The sequence below is a fragment of the Anastrepha ludens genome, chromosome 5 (genome assembly GCF_028408465.1).
Source record: "Anastrepha ludens isolate Willacy chromosome 5, idAnaLude1.1, whole genome shotgun sequence".
Classification (NCBI taxonomy): Eukaryota; Metazoa; Arthropoda; class Insecta; order Diptera; family Tephritidae; genus Anastrepha; species Anastrepha ludens.
Window position 1 is genome coordinate 47,457,477 of NC_071501.1, and position 26,471 is coordinate 47,483,947.

General features: G+C 37.5%; 3 protein-coding genes across 3 annotated transcripts in view; 1 reads left to right on the plus strand and 2 right to left on the minus strand.

Moving 5' to 3' along the window:
- Positions 1–13,115: 13,115 nt before the first annotated feature.
- Positions 13,116–13,918, minus strand: LOC128864695 (adult-specific cuticular protein ACP-20-like). Its single transcript, XM_054104447.1, has 2 exons — positions 13,907–13,918; positions 13,116–13,847 (listed from the first exon to the last, which is right to left on the minus strand). The coding sequence occupies exons 1-2, from the start codon at positions 13,916–13,918 to the stop codon at positions 13,116–13,118; spliced, it is 744 nt and encodes a 247-aa protein (XP_053960422.1).
- Positions 13,919–19,126: 5,208 nt separating this feature from the next.
- Positions 19,127–19,983, minus strand: LOC128864696 (histidine-rich glycoprotein-like). Its single transcript, XM_054104448.1, has 3 exons — positions 19,972–19,983; positions 19,366–19,912; positions 19,127–19,272 (listed from the first exon to the last, which is right to left on the minus strand). The coding sequence occupies exons 1-3, from the start codon at positions 19,981–19,983 to the stop codon at positions 19,127–19,129; spliced, it is 705 nt and encodes a 234-aa protein (XP_053960423.1).
- A 3,806-nt stretch (positions 19,984–23,789) lies between these two features.
- The window catches only part of LOC128864697 (zinc finger protein Elbow), a 70,329-nt gene continuing 67,647 nt past the window's right edge, over positions 23,790–26,471 (plus strand). Inside the window, exon 1 of the mRNA XM_054104449.1 lies at positions 23,790–23,888. Coding sequence (XP_053960424.1) covers positions 23,790–23,888 — 99 coding nt within the window. The remainder of the gene's footprint in view (positions 23,889–26,471) is intronic.

The window sequence follows — 26,471 nt, forward strand, 5'->3', positions numbered from 1 at the left end:
TACTGGAAACCACTCGTATAACCAACCTTTTTGGTGCAACGTCTTCAATTTGATATCAAAAATATGAAACGTGCTGCTAATTCTAACTGTAGGAGCTGGCAACGACATAGGTCTCGCTACCGAGGGCCTTCGACGCAGATTTCGCTACCCTTTAGAAAAACACAAGGTACCCCCACGTATTGGAATATGCTTTGGGTCCACTCCAGCGTATTGAACTTATAGATTCGCCAGAATTTACAACATCTTCTCACCAGCGCCAATGTTAACACCGATACTAAAGGTTGAATGGAGCATCTCACTTACCTTAGGTACTCTTTCGAACCGAACGGAACGTGAAACAAAAACCAAACTTTGGAAGTCTTACATAATGCGTGGTTTATTATACACATATGGGGCATGAATGATGCCAATATCTGATGAGCTTTCCGTTGAAATGTTCGAGAGAAAGATTCTTGGAAATTGGCAGTTGGAAACGAGTAATATCAGAAGCGACAAAACAAGGAGTTGGATAAGCCTTAGAGTTATATATACATACGTATAAATGTAAGAGGTTATATATTTATATAAACGTTGTTCCACAAATGGAGGGATCTACAGTTTCAAGCCGACTCCGAAAGGCAGATATTTTTATGAGGAGCTTTTTCATGGCAGAAATACACTCGGAGGTTTGTCATTGCCTGCCGAGGGGCGACCGCTATTAGAAAAATGTTTTTCTTAATTTTGATGTTTCACCGAGATTCGAACCTACGTTCTCTCTGTGAATTCCGAATGGTAGTCACGCACCAACCCATTCGGCTACGGCAGCCGTCGATTTTAATTTGTACGTTTTACTTTTACACAATATCGATTTTAAAAGCTTGAGAACTTAAAATGATAATACAAAACAGAAATAGTATTGAAGTGAATTGTTTTTTTATTATAATCTGGTAGATAATTTTTGACTACTTTTTCCAATAACAATGAACATTTGGTGTCAATTCTTGCACGAGCTGTATTTTATAGGTACGTATGCCAAGATCTTTACGTCGAATTTTTCACGCAGTCGAAGGACAAAGGCCAACAAGTTGAAATCGACAACCAATCGACATTTCATCATCCTCTCCAACACTTCGCTGTATGAACGTCACGAAGAGATTTACTTTTTTCAAAGTAAATTTCCGCAATTTGCAGATGTTGCTCTATCGTTAATGCATTCATGATGACTTGCCAACCCTTATTGAACAAAAAAGTTAACACAGTGGCGAACTCCAAACGTGGCACAGGCATTACCGCTAAGTCATTTTAATCAGCTGATTTGCTCAACAGTCGTCGCAGAAAGCGAGTATACTCTTGTCAAATTCAATAAAAAGTAATAATGAATAGAAACTCTTTAGGAACATGGTTGCCCCTAAATGTCATGATATATTGTGATTCCTAGTGCCCTATAAATAATTTTTTTTCTGAATGCCTTAAAAAAATAATGATTTTTAGGGCGTTCGGTATCCGAAGATGTATTGGACGCGTACTTCAAAGACGAAAGCTTTGACAGTAAAGGTATTTGTAAATTTTTTCAATACATCAAATATTTATTTTTCTGCAAATTGCAGTCAAATCTTTTAGAGACACAGCATCAACATTTTCAGCTTCAACAGTAATTTGACTTCACTTGCAGCTCCTAAAGCAGGTTTTAATGATAGCCTTGATGCTTTCAGTTTTTTTATGTACTTTGGCTTATAACCAAACTTTACATTAAGGAAGATAACTGACGTTTAAGAAATGAGTGTCAGTTTCTTCTTCAAAACCCATGATTCAATTATACAAGGTTAAGTAAAGTTTGACAACTGATTTCGAATGCTACTTAATCCATTGATGCAATTTGGAAGCAAGGGAAAAAAGGGCATAAGTTTATCCCCTTTCTGAAAATGTATTGTTGTAAAAAATTGAAAAAGGTCGTTGTAAACCATAGAATAATTTTATGTTATTTTATAAGTGGTACTTAATTATTTATATTTTTAATTTAACTATTTCCCTGGATTTGTGTCATATATATATGTATTTTGACCATGCATCGGATTGGAATCTATATGTGCCACTTGTAAACCTACACTGAAGTAATAAATAAAACAACTTGAGAATAGTGGAAACTCTTAACAATTATCTTATTGAATGCTCATTGTTCTCTTCTTTTGTTTATTGCACCGGTTAAGATTCTTTATTCGAAAGTGCATCCGGCATTTAAAAAAAAATCGTTTAACATCATAGCGTAAACTCACGTTTGTACTTAATGTTAACAATTTTTGTAAAAATGATATCCCACCGTAAAGCTCCCTGCCGTTGAACTGGTTAAACGCTGATTCCAACATTTTAATTTTGTCCAAGGACTCGGTGCTTGGTTTAACTAATCCGCCGTTAGATAAAGTGTCAACCCAAGTAAATGTACGCTCATTGCAGGAACAATCGGTCAACTTTAATTTGCGTATTATGTAACTGGCAATATATTCAATGGCATCTTCGTGTAAGCTATCAAAGTCAGCGTCCTCATTTAATGAATCGTTGGCGAAGAGAGAGTCGTCTGAAACTATCTCATCTTCTGTTAGCAATCTTTGTAAAGTTTCTAAAGAAGTATCATTGAGACGGAGCAAGTTAGTTTCGTCGGCCTCAACATTGCCACGATCAACTAATATTGAAGTATTTCGTGCTGTTAATAGAAAGCGTTAAGTTATTCAGAAATGAGTAAAATATGCATTCATTCACCTAATAAATATTTTCGTAATCTATATTTAAATTCCATAGGACTAGGATTGTCATACAACCCGCCTTTGCCACGCATCGCCCCGAAAAAATGCTCCAGTATATCCTTATTTAATCGATAAGTCAGAATGTACTGAAAGCAGTACTTTTCCTGAACATAACGATATAAGTCCCTGAGGGACTTGTTGCTTAGTTTTCACAGTTTCCACAGAACTTTCAATAGAATTGAAAGATGCGAAAGTGTAAGCTAAATGGAATAGGCAAAACAGTATTGCCTGCTAACTTTTTCAGCAAAAGTTTTAATTTCTACGCTTTTGAGTACTTTTTCTTTAGAATTTGCTCTGAAATAAAAAGTAGCTTTTCCAAGAGGACAACACGGATTTATTAAGTAGCTTCAAGATGGCTAACACAGGGTGAAAACTAGGCTACTTACATCACCTTTAATTATTGCTTCATGTTCAAAACCTACGCTAATATCAGGCAATGCATACATCGAGAAATCAACTTGCTGAACGGAGTTACGACCTATTGTTTCAAATATTTATTTTTTTTTCACGAATTTTTATATTTCTTAGTATGCGAGAAAGAAATCAAAAATAGAATTACCTAAAAAACTGTGCTTTAACTGTAAGCTTGTTATGCCTTAAAATATGCCGATCTACTGATAGGTTCACTTAAAGCATAATTGGTTCGATGTAAATTTATAAAGGATGGTTAAATTTCAAGGGCCGATGTTGAATGTGAACCACACCTAAACGTCAACGACACCGTTGGACTTCTTTCTTTCGGGATATTTAAAAGAAAAGGTGTACGTTGATAAGCCAGCAAGAATTGAACAGCTCAAGGATGAGATAATTCGGCACATTAACGGCATAGAACCTCAATTATGCCTCAGCGTCATCGAAAATTTGGACCATCGGATGGAGGTATCCCGCCGAGGCCGCAGCAGCCATTTGGCCGATATTTTCTTCTATGCATAATTGGGTCATACCAATATTATCATAATAAAGAGAAATGACAATAATTTCCTAAAAAAATTGTATTTTATTCAAAATCAACACCGGCCCTTGAAACTTAACCACCCTTTATAAAACAAATTATTGTGCCACAAGTATTTGAGAGGAACAATGAACAAAATGTGCTCTAATAACTTATAGCAATTAATTCTGCCACTAATGATACACGCTATGAAAATTCAAGAATTCACCAAAGGAATTCAAGTCAATTCACTATCAGGCATCGCGGAGAGTAGTGTAAATAATTTAAAGCGAAGCACGCTCATGTAAGACGTCTAACATGAGAAATATAAAAAGAAACTCCGAAATATGATTTAGCAACTTTCGTCTTGACTTGAAACGACGTGGTATTTAATATTTGCCATGTATCGGTAGAATTCAAACAGAATTACAAGCAATTTTTGGCTTGCTCTGGCGATAACAATTCTGTGGTCAGCTATCTGGCAAGTAGCAACTAACCAACATTGATTGGTCATGTCAATAGCTTACAACCTGGGCTCGAACATTAAAGCTCACGCATCGAAAAGATTCATATTGACATTTTCTTAGATTAAATTCTGCTTTTCAGTGCGGGATCTTCCGTGTTAAATTTAAAAATTTTATCGAAAAAAGCTTTATTCATCAGAGACATAAATTATTTAATTTATTTTATTTTCATTATTCAAAACTTACAGATCAACAAGTTTCCTAGCCAAAACGAAGTTGCATGAATATAAGGCAAAATGTTTATGAATCAAAAAAAAAAAAAAAAAAAAACTAACGAAGCATCTCACGTAGGCGTCACAACAAGGAAAAATTATAAATTCACTTTAAGAGGTGGAAAAAAAGAATCATTAAGCTACCATTTCACGTTTACACATTCATTAACGCATTAACGCCCACTTGAAGTGCATGGCCGAAGCAGCATAATAATGGCAGTAGGCAGCGCTTGTCATATGCAAAATTTATTAAGTTATAGCGTGAAGTGGCGTTTGATTAGTTTTTACGAGCGCTCACTCAAAATGCGGTCAACTCTTAATGCGCACGAGTGTGTAAAAAATATTTTGAAAGCAGTCTAGCGAATGTTGATCGGTAACGGGGTATGAAATAGGAACCATATCAATTTGACTTAATAATTTGGCGATTCCAGAATGTCATTCAGAATTTACGCTACATTCGTAATTTTTATTATTTAATTGAATAACAAAGTTTTGTTACAAAAGGTGTAGTTAAGGGGGTCCGGTGGTCTACAAATTTCAAAAAATCGATTTTTTGTTTTTCCAATATTTCGAAAGTATAGTATCTTAAAAATATACTGTGAAATTTTCATGCGGAAATTCCAAATATTATAGCTTCTCAGCCCATTAACTATTTAGGTAGAGAGCAGTCCGCGCGCTCCTTTACACTCATTTATCTCGAAACGACGTTTTTCGGCGTGGTGTTTAAAAAAAAAACAACTATTCTAACGAATCGTCTGAAATTCGAATATTTTTGTTCACAACATCAATGGCTATCGCCCGTACTAGAATTATATTATTATTTCAATTATTTCGTATTTTTTTATTAAAAAACTAAAAAAAAAACCGATTTTTAAAGTGTCCAATTCAAAACCGCGCCATTTTGTCACTTTTTCTTTTTTGATTTCTTTTTTATAGTACGGGGCATAGCTACGGTCATACTGATTAATAATTTTTTTGGTTCTTATGCATTAGATTGGACCGTCCAGGTCCAATTTTTCGGGAGGGTCAAGTTCAGCGCCATTTTTAAAAATATTAAAACTAAAAAAATTATTTTTTCCATTTTTGTATGTAAAATAAGTTAAATAAAAAGCCTAAAAAAATTAAATATCGCTCTTTATTTTTTTATTGCAAAAAAAAAAAAAAATCTTGAAAAGACCCCAAATTATCGAACTCTAGACATCGAGACCCCTTAAGCAGGGCCGTAGAGAGCATAACAGACCCCCGGGGGAAATTGCAAATGCGGGCCCTTTCCAATTATGTCTAATTCATATAAATACGTATAATTTCGAGTCCGGGCCCCTTTGAGAACTCCGGCCCCGGGGTAAAAAGTCCCCGATCCCCCCTTCTCGCCGGGCCTGCCCTTAAACATTAAATTTAAATAAAATTGTTCAAGGTTAACACTACTGGTAGTCATTTCTTCACTTAACTCCCGATATTCTATGATGAACGCATCGTTCTATTCTACTCTTTACTCTGAGGTTGCCACCTATTTCTACTTTATACCTCTTCTCTACTACATTCCCACATAAATATTATATTTATTACTATGTATAGTTCGTTTGGAAGCCTTTCAAAATTGCTGATGCAATTCGGAGTCGGTGATTGCAACTTTAAATCAGTCGGATTAATCGCCACACCAGATAGGCTACGAAAGGTACAAAATATATTCCAAAAGACGCGCATAGATGTTATTTCATAATAAAACATGTAAAAATTTAGATTCTTTCACTACTTTTATTCAAAATAAGGCTCTTAACAATTACATGAAATATGAGCAATTCTGCAGGTAAAATCAGCTGATTGTTAAGAGCGTCGAGATATCGATGTTGAAGGTTTTTAAGCAACACTCTTCAGTACAGTAGCAATATTCTCAACAGAATGGCCAGTTTTTGGTCTGCCAGTCCTTTTTCTATACTCAACACAACCAGTTTCTTGAAATTTTTTCACCAACGTTTGAATTGCCGACTCATTCGGACGATTATTTCCACCAAAAAAATCACGAATTTCGCGATATGTTGGTCTTAAAGATCGATTATTTTTATAATCAATTTCAATAATTTTAACGCGTTGTTCCATCGGTAAAATTGTACCTCTGTCTGCTTTTCAAATTTCAAAGATGGCATAAAAAACGTACCGTCTAGGAATTACTCACTACTGACATCTAGGCGCCACTTTAAAAAGATTCTTTATGACACAATATATTCTCTATTAAATGTTGTTGTACGATTAAGATAAAGCATCTGTAAAAGTACCGAAAATATCTCAGTAGTAAGTGTTCAGTACAAAATTATCCAATTCAGTCAGTTTCAGAGGATCTCTATTATTATTGTATTATTGCCTGAAGATCTTGGCCCAAGTTCCAATTAACTCTGCAAGCGAGACAACTGGGCCATATTAAACTCTCCGAATATCCACTGAAAAGAGAACCCCTCAATGTAGGTCTGAAATTTGAGGAGCCAAAAGCGCAATACGCGAATAAAGTTGTAAAAAAAGATGTGCATGAGAACTATCGGTATCGATAACTATGGTTTGACAGCTTAAAATGGCACACTAAGTTGTCATTTCTGTTCAGTGGGGCTTTGCGAGTCATCATGAAGTATTTAATGCCAGAACAACGGTTCTAAATTCAGAAAATTTGCTTTGAAAAAAAAAATCTGTTTGCGAAGCTCAGAGAACGAAGTGTTGAAGAAGACGGCAAAATGTCGATTCGTCGTCGTTCTCGGCTTGTTGGGCGTTGTCCTTAGACTACGTGGAAAATTTTACATAAGGATCTTGGCTTATGTGCCTATAAAATACAGCTCTTGCAAGAATTGCAGTCAAATGATCATCGTTTGCGTCGCATTTTTGCTGATTGGGCTCATTTCGATTCATTGGAAAAAATTGTCAAAAATTGGATTGATCGAATGGACCATGTAACTCGTAGCTGCGATAGACATATGCCGGATTTCATGTTAAAAAAAAAAATCCCATGGTATTATATGGCAGATTATAATAAATTCTATATAGACAATAATTCTTTCGAACAATATTTCTGTTTTGTATTAAGTGCGCAGGCAGGCAATGGCAAACCTCCGAGTGTATTTCTGCCATGAAAAAGCTCCTCATAAAATATCTGCCGTTCGGAGTCGGCTTGAAACTGTAGGTCCATCTATTTGTGGAACAACATCAAGACGCACTCCACAAATAGGAAGAGGAGCTCGGCTAAACACCCAAAAAGGGTGTACGCGCCACTTACAAATATTAAGTGCGCAACTAAGTTCTCGCTGTTTTTTTTTGATGAAAATACAACTTTTTTCTGAAAAACTGGTTGCAAGTGAATCATTGAAAGTATTGCCCGTCGCTGCCCACTACTTTTTCACATCTTTCTGGTGGATCTCGTATACCGTCGCGGTAAGACTGTTCATCTTTTGAGGCTACCAAGGATCAAGCCATTTTTTGATGTCTTCGTATGAATGGAACTGCTGGTCTAGCTATTCAGCTGAATAGCTAGACCATGTGCCATCCATCGGAACAGCTGATAATCGGACGGCACAATATCTGGAGAAAATGGTTGGTGGGAAAGGATTTCCCATTTCAGTGTTTCAAGGTAGGTTTTAACGGGTTTGACAACGTGAGTCCGAGAGTTGTCATGCTGTAGAATCACTTTTTCATGCCCCTCCGCGTATTGCGGCTGCTTCTCGCGCAGTGCTCGGCTCAATCGGATCAATTGAAGACGATACCGATCCCCAGTGATGGTTTCGCTTGGTTTTAACAGCTCATAATAAATAACACCAACTTAGCCTCACCAAATACATAGCACAACCTTCGCAGCGTGAATATTCGGCCGAGGCGACGACGTAGAAGCCGACGTAGATCGGGCAGTCCCCATGACTTTCTTTTCTTTGGATTGCTGTAATGAATCCATTTTTCATCACCCGTCCCGATGCTATGAAGACAATCCTTCCTTTTTTGCCATTGGAGCAGTTATGCACAGGCGAAAAAACGAAGCTCAACATCCCTTGGTTTTAACTCATAAGGAACCCAAGTCTCCTGTTTCTGAATCATTCCCAACGCATGCAATCGCTTGGAAATGGATTGGCGAGTAACTCCTAATACTGAAGCAAACTCTTCTTGCGTTTGACACGGATCCTCATTGAGCAATGCCTCCAATTCAGCATCTTCGAAGGCTTTTGGCCATCCTTCACGCGGACGGTCATCAATATTAAAATCCCCGTCTTTGAAGTGACGGAACCAATTTCGGCACGTTGTTTCACTTAAAGCCGCATCGCCATAAACTTTTTGTAGCTTGCGATGCGCTTCAGCCGCCGTTTTTTCGAATAAAAGAGGAAAATAAACACTTCCCGCAAATGACGATTATTCGGCACAAAATCAGACATTTTCACAAAACCAAAAGTATACGATACCAAAACAAAATCACTAATGTGTCGAAGCAGTTTGTTTACCATATGTCTAAGCTTGGTTTATGAGGCTTAGGTTATGTTAGAATCGACTAGCACACACTGCTGGCGGCATCTATTGACAAACAGCGGGAATTTAGTTGCGCATCTCATATTATGATTTTAATTTCTCAACCTTTTAAAAAAATCACCCGATATATATGTAAACATTTTTATACGAAAAACGACGATGACCCACTGCGCCCACGTTTCCTGTGAACGGCAAGTGCGGCATTATGGCTATTCGTCAGTTGAGTTAATTTGCAGCGAATTGGTGCGAAATATGTCAAACGACAGTCAAGTGTACGAACTGACGGGCCGCACCCTATTCCACACTTGTAAATAACTTTTTTATACACCTGCATATTATTTTCATAGTCAAAGCCACTCATTGATTTATACATGCGCTTGTACAAATTCGTAGTTCCACCCTCCATCGAAATGGCTCACATTCATCCATACAAATGCATTTTTTCACAGTCCTCGGTTGCTTGCAATTATTTCTCACATTTTATTGCATGCATTTACATTTTTCTCTGCTGCATATTTAAACACATACTTACATATGTACGCCCCTTTGCACCATGTGCATATGCAAGTGTATGTATTTACATATATACACACACACACACACATACAAATATATTCATTTATTTTGTACGAGTTCGTACGCTTAATGCATTTAAGCTGACAGCTGGCTAAATTAATTTGACAATAATTAGCATTTCAACTGTCAACGCTAATGAATATTCTGTACACGCCACTGCCACTGTCGCTTGAGTTGTTGTTGCTGCAGCTGCCTTAGATGCTGTCACTTGCCGTGTTGCCTTTCGCATATTCACTCATCCACGCCACTCACCTAAATTGACGGCTGGCTGGCTTGTCTGTTGCAGATTATTCGAATTTGAATGTGTACGTGTCGCAGTAGGTATGGGTGACTGTTGCATGGCATTTATACGTCTTCCACGAAGGCAAGGTTGCAACTTTTTCTCAAGTATATATCATACGAACGTATGTAAGTGCGTACTCGCACAAATATTTTAATACACGGCTATGGCAAGTGACACTTGTGGGATACAAAAATAAAAAAAAAATATTAAAAATACTGTTAATTATCAACACCAACATGTCTATCTGATGCAACTGTGAGAAGACATTCGGAGATGAATTTGTGGAGGGCCGTTGCAGGAGCTCCCAACGTAGAAAATAAAAGATGAATGGTGGCGTACGGCTACAATGCGGATGCAAAATAACAGCTTAATTTGAAGATATGAAGTAATTTTGGGCCCGCCTTTGTAAAATTTGAAGCCCTGACACTAGATTTGTATTTAGTAACCTCAAAAAAATCCCAGTTTATTAATTTGGAATTCGATCGCATTCAATGAACCTTAAGGAGGGAGCCTCATTTAGAAGCCTCACATTCGATAATTTTTTAAACATATTTTTAAAGTTGATAAAATAATTATACTATTTTGAAGCTTTAATACATTTTTACTTAACCTTTCGAGAGCACAAAAACAAAAACTTTTTTTCATTTTTTGTTTTCCAAAATGGCGGCTCAGGATCATTTCTTGCCGGCTGCCTACGGCGCGAAGTCCCAAACTGCTCTATTTATTACTCTTAACCTATCGATCTGAAACAACATCTTAATCTATCGATCTCTACCTAGCTAGAGGGCTGTAGAAGCTATAATATTCAGAACTTCGGCATGAAAACTTAACAGTATATTCTTAAGATATTATATTTTCAAATTATAGAAAAAAAAATCGATTTTTTAAGGCTTCCACATGAGGCTTCCCCCTTAAAGAGACAAAGCACTCAATTTTATTATTTTCTGTTTTTTTTTTGTTGTTGCATATATGGTTATAACAGTGCACGATTCAAGTTTTAATTTCAGTAGAGACTGAAGTCGCTAGCACGCCAAATTTTTTACCTGATAAGCACTTTTGGGCCCCAGAAATGTAGTCAACATACAATATCATATCGCAAACCAATCTCGTAAGTCCCATAACCAAGCGGCTGACGTAGCCGAATGGCTTGGTGCGTGACTACCGATCTGTGCACTAGTTCGAATCTCCGCGCCTGAAACAGCAAATGGACTTTTTTGTTTCTAGTTGTTGACTCTCGGCATGGAGTGGCAAACCTCCGAGTGTATTTCTGCAATGAAAAAGCTATTCATAAAAAATCATCTACCTTACGGGGTCGGCTTAAAACTGTAGGTCACTCTACGAATTGCGTAACACCGAAAGGCTTATAAGACCTTTTGCCTGCAATAGAAAACTGAAAATAGACGTCAGGAAAATAGTTTTTTTTTTTTTATAGGTCAGGTACTATTTAAATTACTATTTCTCAAAAACTCACATTCGAAATGAGAGCGAGTTTAGACTCTGTTGGGAGGTTGATTAAACATAGGGCATATCTTGTGCAACTGTATTGCCGTAGCAAAGCAAAGATTGCACATCTTTCATCAAATGGATCCATCACATCCATCAAATGGATGGGAATGCAATCAAGAATTCTCCTGTTGCAGATATTCGGAAATTTTAAAATTTCTGAAAGGCGGAAAATTTACTGAAAGAATATGGATTTCAACCAATTCCCAATCTGAGGCAGGGAATATATTGGTTAAAAAGAACCTGATATAATACATTTATGGTAGTAGTGCCAGTCAATAGGACTAGTTTTAACTACTTCTAAAAAATGTTGTAAGACACAAAAGAACTTTTAGGTGGAAGTGTCGCCCATTAGCCACCCTACAGATATAAAATTATGATTATACCTATGGGATCATCCCGTATAACGAGTTGCCTGGGAAGTACTAGAAAGGAAAGAAATGACTTGGCGCCTAAGTTTTGTTTCTTAAATTCCGTTTTTAACTGTTTCTTTCTTTTAACTTTTTACATATGAAATACTGGATTCGCCAAGTTTTTGCTCATCAATAACAAAGGGCAAAAAATAACAAAATATGTAATAAACTCTACAAATTCTCTTAAAAAGATATGAAAAAAAATAATTTTGTGTAGAAAAATGCAAGTTTCAAGTAGGTTAAGAATCACATTGGTTTTTGAGAATTTATCGGTCGCGGTGCTGTGCATTTTCTGCATCAGTCAGTAAAAAAATGTCAAAAATCAATGCAATTTTAAACCCCTCAAAATGTGCACTTTACTACACAAAAACAAGATATAAAATTGCATACCCGAAATTTTTCTAAAAATTCTGTGTAAAAAGTTTGAAATTTTGACGAAAATTTGCTGAATTTTCACAAAGTTCGATACTTTACTTTATATGGTTTTTTTTGTAATATACACTATGTTTTTATATAAAAAAAAATAATAATACATGTAAATTAAAAAATAAATAAATAAATAGTCAAAACTTATCAATATGTGGACTACACTTTCTTTTGACGCTGACTGTATTTATATATGTAATTTGCGCCTACCTCCTTCTTAAAGTTGTTTCTTACTCAGTTCAAACCAGCATTCATTAGAGAGACATGCTTCCTTGGATTTCAATGAAATATTCCACTACTTTAAAATAATAACCCTCAACAGTGCCGCGGGTGCCTAAAAACGATTAAACTCTCTGCTTGTTTTATGACAGGTGGCACTTTGCCTGTCCTCGTTGGCTACCAGCCATAGCTAAGATACTTTCTTATTAAATTTATGAAAGGCAGAGCAATCAACGACTTCGGATCTGAGGAAATCAGAAATACTGAAGAGTCTCCTGCCGGAACTGATATTTATATACAGCTGCTTGGTGAAAGCCTCCCAATTCTAGCTGAGCTGGACCAATGACGCAGCAATTTTAGAATGCCGCACATTTAAATCGATTAAAAAAAGCTTTTCACATGAATTTATCTAGATCTACTGGGTAATTGAAAAATACTACTGCCTCCTACTACAAAAAATAAGTATTTTTGAAAATGTTTTAAAAACAACAATATTAAGTAACGATCTGTGCCAATTTTTTTTGAGCCATCATAATAGATGCCAGCGAGGAAAGTTCCTATGCAGATGATACGACTACTCCCAACCAAAAATTAATAACGAAAATAAAAAACAAAATGGATTTTATTGGCTTTATTGACATTTGCAAACAAACACTTACAATAAACTAAGTAAAAGGGAAAAGAAATATTTTTAACACTATAAAGTACATTTTTGGTCTCCACGTTAAATTGCCGCAATCTTAAATATATTTAACTAAATCAGCTAATGACCTCCATGACCGTCGTGACCACCATGATGATGGAGAGCAACACCATGTTCTTGCTTGATTGAGAAACCACTAGAGTGGCTGCTGTGACCGGTGTCATGTCCATGACCGCCGTCATGTCCACCATGACCACCATGATGTCCTCCATAACCACCATCACTTCCTCCATGACCTCCTTCATGAGATTCGACCTCAGCGTGTCCACCATAGTAACTGGTGTGTCCATGATCGGGAACGTGATGATGTGTAGGTTCACGGTGGACCACGGCATGAAAGCCGCTGTGCTTATCAGCGGTATAATGGACACTTCGCTTATGACCATCCGCATCGATCAACTCGTAATGACCGGATACCTTATGACCATCACGCTTTTCGCTGTGCCCTTTGATATCACCCGTCTTCTTATCCTTAACACCATAGTTGAAATGATACTCAGCATGTGAATCATGTCCATCATCGTGGCCATGTCCATGATGACCATGATGACCATGATCACCATGATGATCGTCATGTGAAACTAAATGTACAGATGCATGGCTGGATCCACCACTATGAACTTCAAATCCATGACCACCACCAAGTCCTCCATGACCGCCATCATGTCCTCCGTGACCACCACCATATCCTCCATGACCACCATCATGTCCATGATGGCCATATGGCGTAGCGGTTATCGCGGTCAGTGCGAGGCAACATGTGAGCGCAGCGAAAATCTGGCAGAAGGAGAAAGCAAGAAAGTGGGTACAGATAAGAGTATACAGTTAAAACCACATTAGGCTAAACTTACCTTAATGGCCATTGTTCCAAACTAAATTATGAGCTGTGATAGATTTTGACGGACTGTGCTTAAGTTAACACTGACCTGCTCTTTTATACTCCAAACCATGACCGAAAATACGCATTTTTTGTTTTATTTTTTTCGATATACATTTTGTACTTTTGTGCCTCACTGCCCAATGCACCTCGAACAGCTGATGGTGAAACCATTCGGTAATTGCAACAAAGACAACGCCTACCAAAGTACCAGCCGCAAAACTGAGTTTAGCAAATGAGCTTACAAATGTACATACATACATACGTGGAAATGTATTTGCCTAATTATTAGTGTAGCTAAATAACTATAAAGACTCCAAAACAAAAAAAAACTTTATTTAATTTAATAAAATTGGGCGTTCATTTAAAACAATGTGCCGCATTCGAATTCTCAAGAAATATCTTTTTACAAATACAATTCAAGGTTCGAAAGTGTAATCGAAAAAAAAAACAAAAAAAAAATGCAAGATTTGCAATTTTGAGCGAATTTGGGATCATAACATATGGTTGAGTGACTTCACAGGATCTCCACTATGCCATATAACCCTGAGTTCTGATTGCCTGTGAAAATTTCTCTTGCACATCTACTTCATCTGCTACCATGTTGGTTTATGACGACATTGCGTGATTGTGCATGATTCGTCCGATCGAGCAAAACTTAACTCAAAGAAACATTCGAGATGGCATCGATTTGACGACGTCGAATACCAGTGGGAGTTTGTTCAGATTAATTACCCATAATATATCAAATAGCATCTAGTCGTATGCGGAGCTTCATCCGACGGCAATAACCAGGCATAATTTGATGTACTTGTTTATTTGTTTCTAGCAAATCATTACACGTCTCGCATTATCCGACAGCTGTGCAACGTACCCCAAAGCTTTGCGTCGAGTAATACTTGATAACTAACTTATGCAATCTTTAGAGTCACTGTGACTCACGAGTATGTATTGCATTAGGCTGGCAATACAACCCATCATAACCGCGTGGTTATAATAATTGCCTTAATCGTCCTTTCGTCAACCACCTTGTTAGCTTTACCAAGGCAGCTGTTATCTAGATCAAGTAAGTTCACTTGGTATTATTATATGTAGCTGGCTGTAAGCAGCAACAAGAAATGAGTCAAATGTTCCTTATCGAACAATTGCTTTGGAAAATTTAATGGCATCACTGACTGAAACTCCTGTAGAAGTTTCTTTAAGCTCACTCTCACCATCTCATTTCAAAATGAGACGAATGCTTTTTGACTATGAAAACCTTATTTGACAGCGACGTTTTCTTTTAGAAACGTAATCGATGTTTCTTTATAAAACATGCTTTCGTTTTGGATGAAATAGAGTGGCCATATTTAAAGACTTGATTATTTGTCATATAAACAGTTTAAAAAAAGGTGTTTCCCTGAGAGGTATTTTTCTGGAGTGAATGCAGCTGTAATACAACCTGATATAATGCCCGAGGTACTTACGCTTATGTCCACCAACAGAACATCATTTACTTTGGTGGCATGCGACTTTTTCGAAGGCAACCCAAACACAAAAGATTGTTTTTGATAAAACTATATTTTGTTGGGTTATCACAGGATAAAAGTTTCCACTAGTTTGGGGATTAACCACATTTCAAATAAATATTTCCTTGATCAGGCTGTACTGCATTGTTATGCGAGAGAGAAAATGCAAAATTTGCATCAGAACTGAACTGCGATGTTACGGTTCAAGACTCAGCAGCCGATGGTGGCTGCATGGTCTTGGGTTGAATAGAACGGAGTGCGATATCTGATATTCCCAGCAGTCACTACACAAATTTTATTCTCTTAGTAGACGCGCGCAGACTCCCTTCTTTTTGCTTAAATGCGGGCAACATTCCAACCAAACACTTAAGCAGCGTAGAGTTTATTATTTATATTTCTACTGTAATTAAAAAAATCTAAAATAACCACTAATTGGCTTTAAGGGAACAGATACCTGTAAAATTTCAATAATTTATCAGCGAAATTCAATGAAATTTTCGTAGGGAAATACCAACACCTGTAAAATTAAATTAGAAACTATGTAGAGTCGCAAGAGAATTGGCTTATTACTGTATTAAAATTGATTAGTAATTTCAGTATATCTAATCAAAAGCAATTAATAATCTTCAGAGTTGTTATAACAACTAGGAAATGGAAAAAAGTTTGGCTACAAAATAACCCCTTCACCATCCTTTGCGCCACGTACTGGGTAATGTAGCTGGACAATAGTAATGCAATTTGTTCACAGAGAATATGGCAATCAATCCAAATATTGGCACTTTAACAAATTTTCGGTTTTCTGAGTTTTCATAACAGAATGAAATAATGAATTCTCAGAAAATAGCGTTTTAAATACAATTTTAATACACAGTAAAATTTAAATAAACGGTGGCATTGTGAAGCATGGAGGTGATTCTGTGATGGTGGAGGATGTGTGTCAAGTACAGGAGTGGAAAATATTGATTTTGCCGAAAGCAATATGGATAAATTTCAACATCTGAACATCCTTGAAGATACTGTTAGGCGAATTGCCGAACGGTTAAGTATATTGCACAATTTTGTTTTCTATCAGGACAATGACCCGCATCACACCTTCATGGTTGTCAAGATGTGGCTCATCTACAACTACCCTAAACTACTCGAAACATGTGTTCAATCGTCTGATCTTAATATAATCGAACATACTTGGAAGAAATTGTCCAGAAAACGAAAAAAAATTAAGTTTTTCGGAACACAAACGAACTGAAGGAAGCTCCGAAAACTGAATGGTACAATATTGCACCAGACATATGCATGTAAAAACTTAAGGGAACCTATACCAAGATGTTTCAATGCAGCAATAAAGATCAGGGAATTAGCCACTAAATACTGATCAGGGAGTTTTTCTATATTATTTTAAAGATATGAAATTTTGTAAGACTATTCGTGTGGGCATGAAGTCCATGGGTTTTTAATCTTATATATTTAAAAATATATTTTATGTATATCTTCTTCTTCTTAATTGGCGCGATAACCGCTTACACGATTTTGGCCGAGTTAAATAAAGCGCCAGTCGTTTCTTTCTCGTGCTAACCGGCACCAGTTTGACACACCAAGTGAAGCCAAGTTCTTCTCCACTTGCTCTTCTACCTCTGCTACCACCAGCTGGTACCTCATCGATTACTTTTAGAGCCGAAGCGTTTGTATCCATTCGTACGACATGACCCAGCCAACGTATCCGCTGGATCTTTATTCACTGCGCTATGTCAATGTCGTCGTAAAGTTCATACAGCTCATCGTTCCATCGCCTGCGATATTCGCCGTTACCAACGTGCCAACGTCTAAAAACACTACAAGCGACGCCTCAGCGGATATTATAATCGATCAAGTGTCTGCGCCATACGTTAGCACGGGCAAGATGAGAGCCCTGTAGAGCGTTAGTTTTGTTTTTGAGAGGACATTACTACTCAATTGCCTTCTTACCTTACCTAGACACATTTGTCGAGTCCTACAAAGAGCAGGGCGAGGGCGAAGTAGCAAATTACCCCTAGCATTCGCTTCGTTGCAAGCATTACATGCATCGCTCTGGACTAATCCCATTTCGACTGGGTTATATTGGGTGGGACAGTGTCTCATCCAATATTTTACAGTCTTTCATAGAGAGTGAGAAAATAAAGTTCGTAGTTTTCGTATTCCAATTTCTTAGCATAATTTTGCCAGTTTTGTACGAGGTTGACCACATCGGCTGTGTTTCCAAAGCTAGTTCCTCATTCAGTTTCGTTTCAGAAAGGAGAGTGATAGGTAAATGTCTGACGTACCTACCTTAGTGAGCTCATCGGCTCTCTCATTTCATTCTACAAGTATTCCTTTGTGTCCTGATATCCACCAAATAGTGACCTTCCCATTTCCGCTGAGTTCATCCATTTTGGACTGCAGTCCGAGTTAGTGCAAGGAGCCATAATTGCTTTTGTAGTCGCTTGGCTATCAGTGAAAATGTTTATCCGAGTAGTAGGAGGAGTTCATTCCAGATATAATTCACCTGCTTTTGTTGCGATATTTATTTCAGCTTGAATTACAGTAATTAGGGAGTTTGAAAGACTTTTGGCTGTCTTTTGTCCGCAATTTGATCTCCAAATGTCTTTAAGATGCTAAGTGCCTTTGATTTTGTTAAACTTCTTCTTGCTTTAGTTGCAGGGTTGTATTTTGATATTAGGGATAAACATTTAGTGTTGTGGCTTATTAGAGTTTAAGTGTCTATAATAAGAGCTTTTTCTATTTTATATGAATATATTTACAAAAAATATTTTTAATAATCAAAAAGGACCAAACTTTTCGGAAGTATTGAAATGCTTCGATTTGATTGAGTTTAATTACTTTTGACTTGTATTAGTGAAACTGATAACATCTGCAATTCATATATGGACTAATGCAAACACATTTTAAATTTTATACGCAGCACTTGGAAAATATTGAAAAATTTTTGCGATATAGTCTGATTAAATCCTTACAAGCTTTCATTTTTCCATCTTAATTTTTTTAGTACTAAAGTCGCTTAATATTGCGACTTACCTTTTTTGCTCCTCATTTATATTTGAAATTCTATGAAGCATTCCAATATAGATGGTATAGTCATTAATCCCTAAGAAGACTTCGAAGTTAGTGAGTTTGAACTGTTGAGAATATTTTCGAAGTTTGTTCTAATTATTCGAATCCCTAAATAGCCGAAGGCATTAGTTAAAGATGATGATTTCGAGTATACGGCCATTACAAGAGCATTTGGGGCGAGCAAAGGCAAGCTCTTACCAGTGGAGCAAACCTTATTATATTATAATTTGTATAACTTATTATAAATACGATTACATTTTTTTTTCTTTTATTCATACTTTAATCAATGATTTATGTCCTCACGCACTTCTTCCCACATAATTGTTGAGCTGATTTCGAGCACTAGTTCAATTATAGATTATGAATGCTCACTCTGTGAGTATTGGTCATCAAAATATTCGTATAATCGCATCATAAAAGAGATATTATAATTTCTAGGATATTTGTAAAAATAACGAACAAAAATTAATTCTTGTTTAATTCTGCTTTATTGGTACAAAGAAAATATTTCAAAAAGATTTAAGTAAAGTTTAAAGCTAATATTTGTTACATTAGATTGAAGAAAAATTGCCGCAGTTTTGAACAGTAAATAACTAAATTATCTAATGACCTCCATGACCGTCGTGACCACCATGATGATGGAGAGCAACACCATGTTCTTGCTTGATTGAGAAACCACTAGAGTGGCTGCTGTGACCGGCGCCATGTCCATGACCGCCGTCATGTCCACCATGACCACCATGATGTCCTCCATAACCGCCATCATGTCCTCCATAACCACCATCATGTCCCCCATGACCACCATCATGTCCCCCATGACCACCATCATTTCCTCCATGACCTCCTTCATGAGATTCGACCTCAGCGTGTCCACCATAGTAACTGGTGTGTCCATGATCGGGAACGTGATGATGTGTAGGTTCACGGTGGACCACGGCATGAAAGCCGCTATGCTTATCAGCGGTATAATGGACACTTCGCTTATGACCATCCGCATCGATCAACTCGTAATGACCGGATACCTTATGACCATCACGCTTTTCGCTGTGCCCTTTGATATCACCCGTCTTCTTATCCTTAACTCCATAGTTGAAATGATACTCAGCATGTGAATCATGTCCATCATCGTGGCCATGTCCATGATGTCCATGATCACCATGATGATCGTCATGTGAAACTAAATGTACAGAAGCGTGGCTGGATCCACCACTATGAACTTCAAATCCATGACCACCACCAAGTCCTCCATGACCGCCATCATGTCCTCCGTGACCACCACCATATCCTCCATGACCACCATCATGTCCGTGATGGCCATATGGCGTAGCGGTTATCGCGGTCAGTGCGAGGCAACATGTGAGCGCAGCGAAAATCTGGCAGAAGGAGAAAGCAAGAAAGTGGGTACAGATAAGAGTATACAGTTAAAACCACATTAGGCTAAACTTACCTTAATGGCCATTGTTCCAAACTAAATTATGAGCTGTGATAGATCTTGACGGACTGTGTTTAAGTTAACATTGACCTGCTCTTTTATACCCCAAACCATGACCGAAAATACACATTTTTTTGTTTTATTTTTTTCGATTTATATTTTGCACTTGGGTGCCTTACTGTCCAATGCACCTCGAACAGCTGATGGTGAAACTATTTGGTAATTGCAACAAAGACAACGCCTACCAGAGTACGAACTGCAAAACTGAGTTTAGCAAATGAGCTAACAAATTCGCAATTAGTGATTGCCGGCTACAAATTTTAGCTGACTTTGGTATTCTCTTTTTACATTTTTTTTTTAATATATTCTATTTATATAACAATTGTTCATAATTTTTGAGTCATAAAAGAGGCAAACTTTCACCAAATATTTATTTACATACAAAATATTTATTATACCTACATACATACAGATAATGTGCAAATAGGTTAATTCCAATTTTTGTGCACTAAGTTTCATTTTGTCAGTGGATGAAGAGCAAACTACCATTTTGACCTTCAGATTCATAGGCAGCCAATAGTGGGAATTAATTATGGCAAAACAGGGAAGTAGAAGAACAAATGTAATTTAGGTATATAAAGGGAAAATGTATGGTATTTATTATTTATAAATTCAAAATTTATACGCAACTGCAAACGAATATTGCAGATTTTTTACAATATAGTCCGATTGTGGTTTGACAAGTTTTGTTTTCTTCATTTAAATTCTTAAGGTTGAAAAGTTCTATGGTATACCTAGCACCAATTTCCACTTTAGTAGCTTAACTTTTTTGCCCTTAATTTTTATTTTAAGTTCCATAAAGCAACACCATATTATTTTTTATCGCTAAGATGGGTCTTCGAAGTTAGTTGGTTAGAAAATTGGGGGAATATTATCGAATTTTGGTGTTATGTTATATTTTTAATCAGTTATCAGTTGAGGGCATTGGTAGAAGAAATAGTTTTGCGCTTATGGACATCTCCATCAAAAACTTTCTTGCACAAGTAGATGATTTTGCAGATTGGCACCGTTCTGCTGAGACCAAAGCTTTCTCTATTTGCCATAAATTAAGCCATTTCACTATATCCATATCGCGGACCTCTTCAACTGGTAGTCTACTCCTAATCAGTTAGGCTTTTCCTTGTGACAGGCATATATTATGGCTTTGTGCAAAGAAGATTGCAAGAAAAGAAAGAAATCTCTTTAAGATGATTCTTTGAGTATTCGAGATTCTGTAAAGAACAGTGGTAAATACAGTTGATGATGGAGCGACAACCTGTATGGTTTTTACTAAGATATTGAAATATTGCAACGAAAAGGATGTAAATGCTCCAGACCTGAAAAATTTCAGTGCGCTGGTGGCAGAGATTGAGCCATTTTGCGTTGAAATGGTCATGTGGGGAAAGACTTGACGGCTTCGCAGTATTTTTTCGTCATCATCATTCCTTAGTCTACGTTGCCTAGCCCAATGCCAAATTAAAATTTTTCCATTTTGTGCGATTTCCGGATATATTTTTCACTTGCTGCCAGGTCATTGTTTTGTCCGCGGCTTTGTAGCGTCGTAGAGAGTACTCTATGCTTACTCGCATCGGGCTCATTTTGAAATTCACTCAGAGAAATCTCTGTGCTATTTGATAAAGGTTTACAAATGACCCTTTAATATCCTTCCATTGTTCTAGCGGGTTACTCTATACGGCTGAAATTGATACAGATATATACCCCGAAAACTCGTCACGATCTCTGTTTGTCCAGCCGAGACACATTAGTAGTACTCTAAAAAATTGTAAGTCAGAGCCATATCCCCTTTCGACTCACTACTGCTTGAAGTACTGCGAGCTACAGCCTTAACAAGCCCTCTCGAATACTTTGAAATCTAGAGTCCCTGTTTTAAGATTATGAAACAAAATTCTTAAAACTAAAAAGTAGAGCCTTTTAAAAAAATATTTTATGGAAAAGATTATGAAGATAATCAAACTGAAACATTGTCTGACCTACAATCTTTCCAACCATATGACAATTTTGCCAAGCGGATCAGAAACTTATGACTTATGTTAATGGTTTTAAGGTCTCTGCACGTTCAAACCACAAGCTGGACTTAAGCTACGGATACTGAGATAGTCTTAGAAACTTAGAGTTCATCCCCATGGTATTCGATGAATATATTCCCTAACTAGACCCGATCGGTACTTTTTCGAAGGAAGGAATGGGCGGTTTACTACATTTGGAGACAGAGCAGATGACTCGAAGTTGGACGGAAGGGTTAGTGGGAGAGTATTCTACAGCTTTCTACGCGGAGCTCTGCATTAAGTTCAAATTTAGTATACAGTACCACCGCACTGTTTTCCAAGCGGAGGTAGTCGTAATTAAAGAAGCTCTGCAACGAATTACTTACCTCTGCAATTACTGAAAGGCAGGTAAATATCTACTCCGACAGCGAGGCGGCAATTATGGGTTTGGGCTCGTTGTTTATGCTTTCGAAACTAGTATGGGAATACCTAACTTCTCTCTCGAATGCGTCGGATTATTTCGATATTCGGCTCATTTGGGTCCCCGGTCACAGGGGCATAGTGAGAAACTGCTGGGCTGATGAGCTGGCGAGACAGGTGACCCTCAAAATGAGAAGATTGGGGATCCCTTGAAAACTTGTAGTCAACTTCTGGAGATATGTGCTTCAGATGAGCGTCAATTTAGTGAGCGCTGAGTTAGTGCGGAGACGCGCAAAGTCGCGCGATCCTTCTGGCCATGTGTAGATCGGGACGCTCGAGGAAGCTTCCGAGCCTAGAAAAGCGTCATTTCTCAAATTTTGTGAATATCCTTACCGGGTATTGTCCGTTAGGTGTCCTTGCGGTGAGACTTGGGATTATCTCAAGTCCTTTCAGCAGAACCTGTTTGCAGGTCGAGGGGAAATCATCTCAGCACCTTCACCATTCAGATATCTGCGCATTCTTTTTTTGCTACGCCTGGTTAAAGTAATTAGTCACCATTTGGTCATCATCCTCTTTCTCTCCTCACTTTTCAGTTTTTGTTTTTTCCTCTGTTTGACATTAGAATGGACGAATTTGTTTCGTTGTAGAAGTGGACCCTCGTTTGGGCAGCCATTTTTCCTAACCTAAACTAAACTTATCGTTCATCCTTTCATATAAGCAGTGGATGATATCAAGGCGATTGGTTTTTGACAAACTAATTATATTAGAGCAGTAACGCATGGATATGGAAGTGCCCAAACTACTTCCTAACGGGTGGCTGGGTAGGTAATCCATGGTATCGCATTGACGGGGTACAGACTTTCGATCTTCTTCCCCGTAAAAAGACCCCTTAAATTTGTATGGTAAGGTGTTTACTACTTGCCAACACCAAATATCATTCAACTCATCGTAAAAAATTTGCATCTCCCTGCCGCCAAAAGATGATTCACATGAAGGCAAAGAATTCTGCGTCGATTACATTAATATTTTTGCTCCCCTCAATCCCGTTAACTGCACTCGCTTTATTTGTATGTACGCATGTTAATGTGCGTAAATATGTTGGCAATGTGTATTTTTACTTAAGTCGTGACAAATCCACGCATATTCACTGTCAACCAACGCACTCAACGTGCACAAATCAGCAACGCATAATTTGCATTTGCAACTTGTCAACGCAACTACAACATTTGTAGCCGCAGTGCCAGTGCCACTACGACTATGACTGTCTTCATCAGTTGGTGTTGCTCCCATTTGGGGTGCCGGGCGTTAATTACATTTTATTTATAATTAAGCACAACACATGCGTTGACAAGTGATGTCAGCGAAAGCATGCAGCAACAACAAAAACCACAGCAATTACAGCAATCACCCAAGTATTGCAAGGAAGACAAAAGCGGCGAAGTAAAGGATAGAAAGCTGGGTGAGATTGTGAGTGCAACTGTCAAAAATCGTTCGCAAAAATGAAATGCGAATGCAAATGTGCGATTGCAGCAATAACAACACACGTTCGTTCAAGCATTCATTTGTCGTCTCTAGATTATTGCAGCAAGAACAGCAACAGCTAGTGGAAAAATCGTGTAATCATGTCAACAAGTTCAGCGTAAAATGCAATCATTTATTTGTTTCATATTGGTGTTTCACTATTTTTATTTTTTCTTTTATGACAAAGTGGCAACTTCCGTTGTTGCACTCACTGTAATGGCATAAAGTTATATCGAGTTGTCGCTGAAACTTGGTGGGAAATTTTTGCAACAGTGTTGCATTCCAATGGGTGAGAGAAAGTTGTCGGTTGCAATTTAAGTTGTCACTTGCAAATTAATGTGCGCGCGTGTGAGATGTGGAGGTTAGCAAGCATACATATGTATATGTATGTGTGCATGGATGTGTGTTTGTATTTATTTGACAACGTTGTTTCGACAGCTTCAAGTGTCACCGAAGGAATATTTATGCAATTATGTTCGAAGCAATTGTAAAGGGTGTTTTTTTTTAGAGGTTAGGTTTTCAAGACGAAATAAAACGTATATAATTTAATGGTATGGCCAAGAATTTAGCTTTATTATAAAGATAAGGGTTTGCCATTATGTTTTAAAAATGATTTCGGGTAAGTGGCCGCCGCGGCTGGCTCGAATAAATTCCAGCCGATAGGCCCAATTTTCGACCACTTTTTGCAGCAATTGGGGCCGTATGTCAGCAATAACGCGCCGAATATTCTCTTCCAAGACGTCAATCGTCTCGGGCTTATCTGCGTATACAAGCGACTTCACATAGCCCCACAAGAAATAGTTCAGCGGTGTTATATCGCACGATCTTGGAGGCCACGCCACAGGTCCACGGCGCGAGATAATGCGCTCACCAAAAGTTTCCTTCAATAAATCGATTGTTGCGTTGGCTGTATGGCATGTAGCGCCGTCTTGTTGGAACCAAAGGTCGTCCACATCAACATCGTCCAATTCAGGCACGAAAAAGTCATTAATCATGGCTCTATAGCGCTCTCCATTGACTGTAACATTATGGCCGGCTTCATTTTTAAAGAAATATGGACCAATGATTCCCTCTGCCCATAGAGCACACCAAACAGTGACTTTTTGAGGATGTAACGGCGTCTCAGCAATGGCTTGTGGATTATGTTCACTCCAAATGCGACAATTTTGCTTATTGACATACCCATTCAACCAAAAGTGAGCTTCATTGCTGAACAAAATTTTCTTGTGAAAATCGGGATCGGTGGCCATCTCGTTTTGGGCCCATTCACCGAACGTGCGACGCGCTTGATGGTCGTCTTCCATAAAGTGGATGGGCACATCTCCGATTGCTGCGCGCGATGGCGGATGGACTCATTCGGGTCTTCTTCGATACTCTGCTCCACAGCAGCAATAGCGTCTTCGGTGCGCACTGTACGACGTATCTGAGGATGCGTATTATCCACTAGAGCAAACGTGGTGCGAACCGATCCATGGTTAATCGAATTAGTGACTCTGATGGACGATTAATGCGACCGAATATTGGACGCAGCGCGCGATGCGTCGCGCGAACCGAACCATTATTTTCGTAATAAATTTGCACGATTTGCAAACGTTGTTCAGGTGTAAGTCTATTCATTATGAAATGGCAACCCAAACTGAGCATAAATCAAGTGACAGCTGTCAAAAAGACCATCTACGAAAAAAGTAGTGCCAACTCGAAAACCTAACCTCTAAAAAAAACACCCTTTACTTTGAGTAGCCAATTTGCTGAAAAATTGGAAAGTCCAGGGACAATTCTGTAAAAAATACATATACATATATACCAATTTTTATAATAATCGGTCGAGTAGTTTTTGAGTTCATCGATGACATACAGACAAACATTCATTTTTATCTATATAGACATGAAATTTTGTATGAATTTTATACTAAAATGTTGGTTTTAAAGCTCTAATTGACTTAGACTATTTACAAAATTAATTGAATGTCCTATAAGTGACTTAGTGCAATAAGGAACGATGAGTTTTATTTGAAACAATAACTTTAATCAACTAATTTATGAACATTTATTAATTATTTTTTAAAACATAATCCATTTTTATCATTTTTCTAGTTTTTAAAATTCTTAAAATGTTCATGGTGGGATGTATGGTAGGAACCAAATAATATCTTTATGTTTTTCTACCGTTACTGGTTTATGGGTGGTGTATAATGGAAATAATTTAATAGTTTTGTAATTCCTCTTTTACGTGAAAGATCCAAAACGTGGAATTTAGAATCATCTAAAAAAGTTTTGTGGAACATTTTATAGGGTTCGTTTCTTAAGAAACGCATCCTTTGCATTTCCGGCCATACTCTTTCTGTTGGTTGATGATGATTGATTGATTCTTCTAATGGCTTCGTCGAAATAAAATCCGACTGCGGCATTCGTTTTACTGAAAATGACCTTTGCCTTCTACGCTTTTCTATCAATTCATAATCCATTCCTTAACAAAAGACTGTTTATTTTCCTCAGATTTCTATACATATAGGCTATACATTTCACGAA

Bases quoted from the DNA above. Each gene is read 5' to 3' on its own strand.
- LOC128864696 (XM_054104448.1), bottom strand. The intron at 19,273-19,365 runs GTCATGGAGGAA...GCGGTTATGGAG, and splicing joins GGTCGAATCTCATGAAGGAG to GACATCATGGTGGTCATGGT.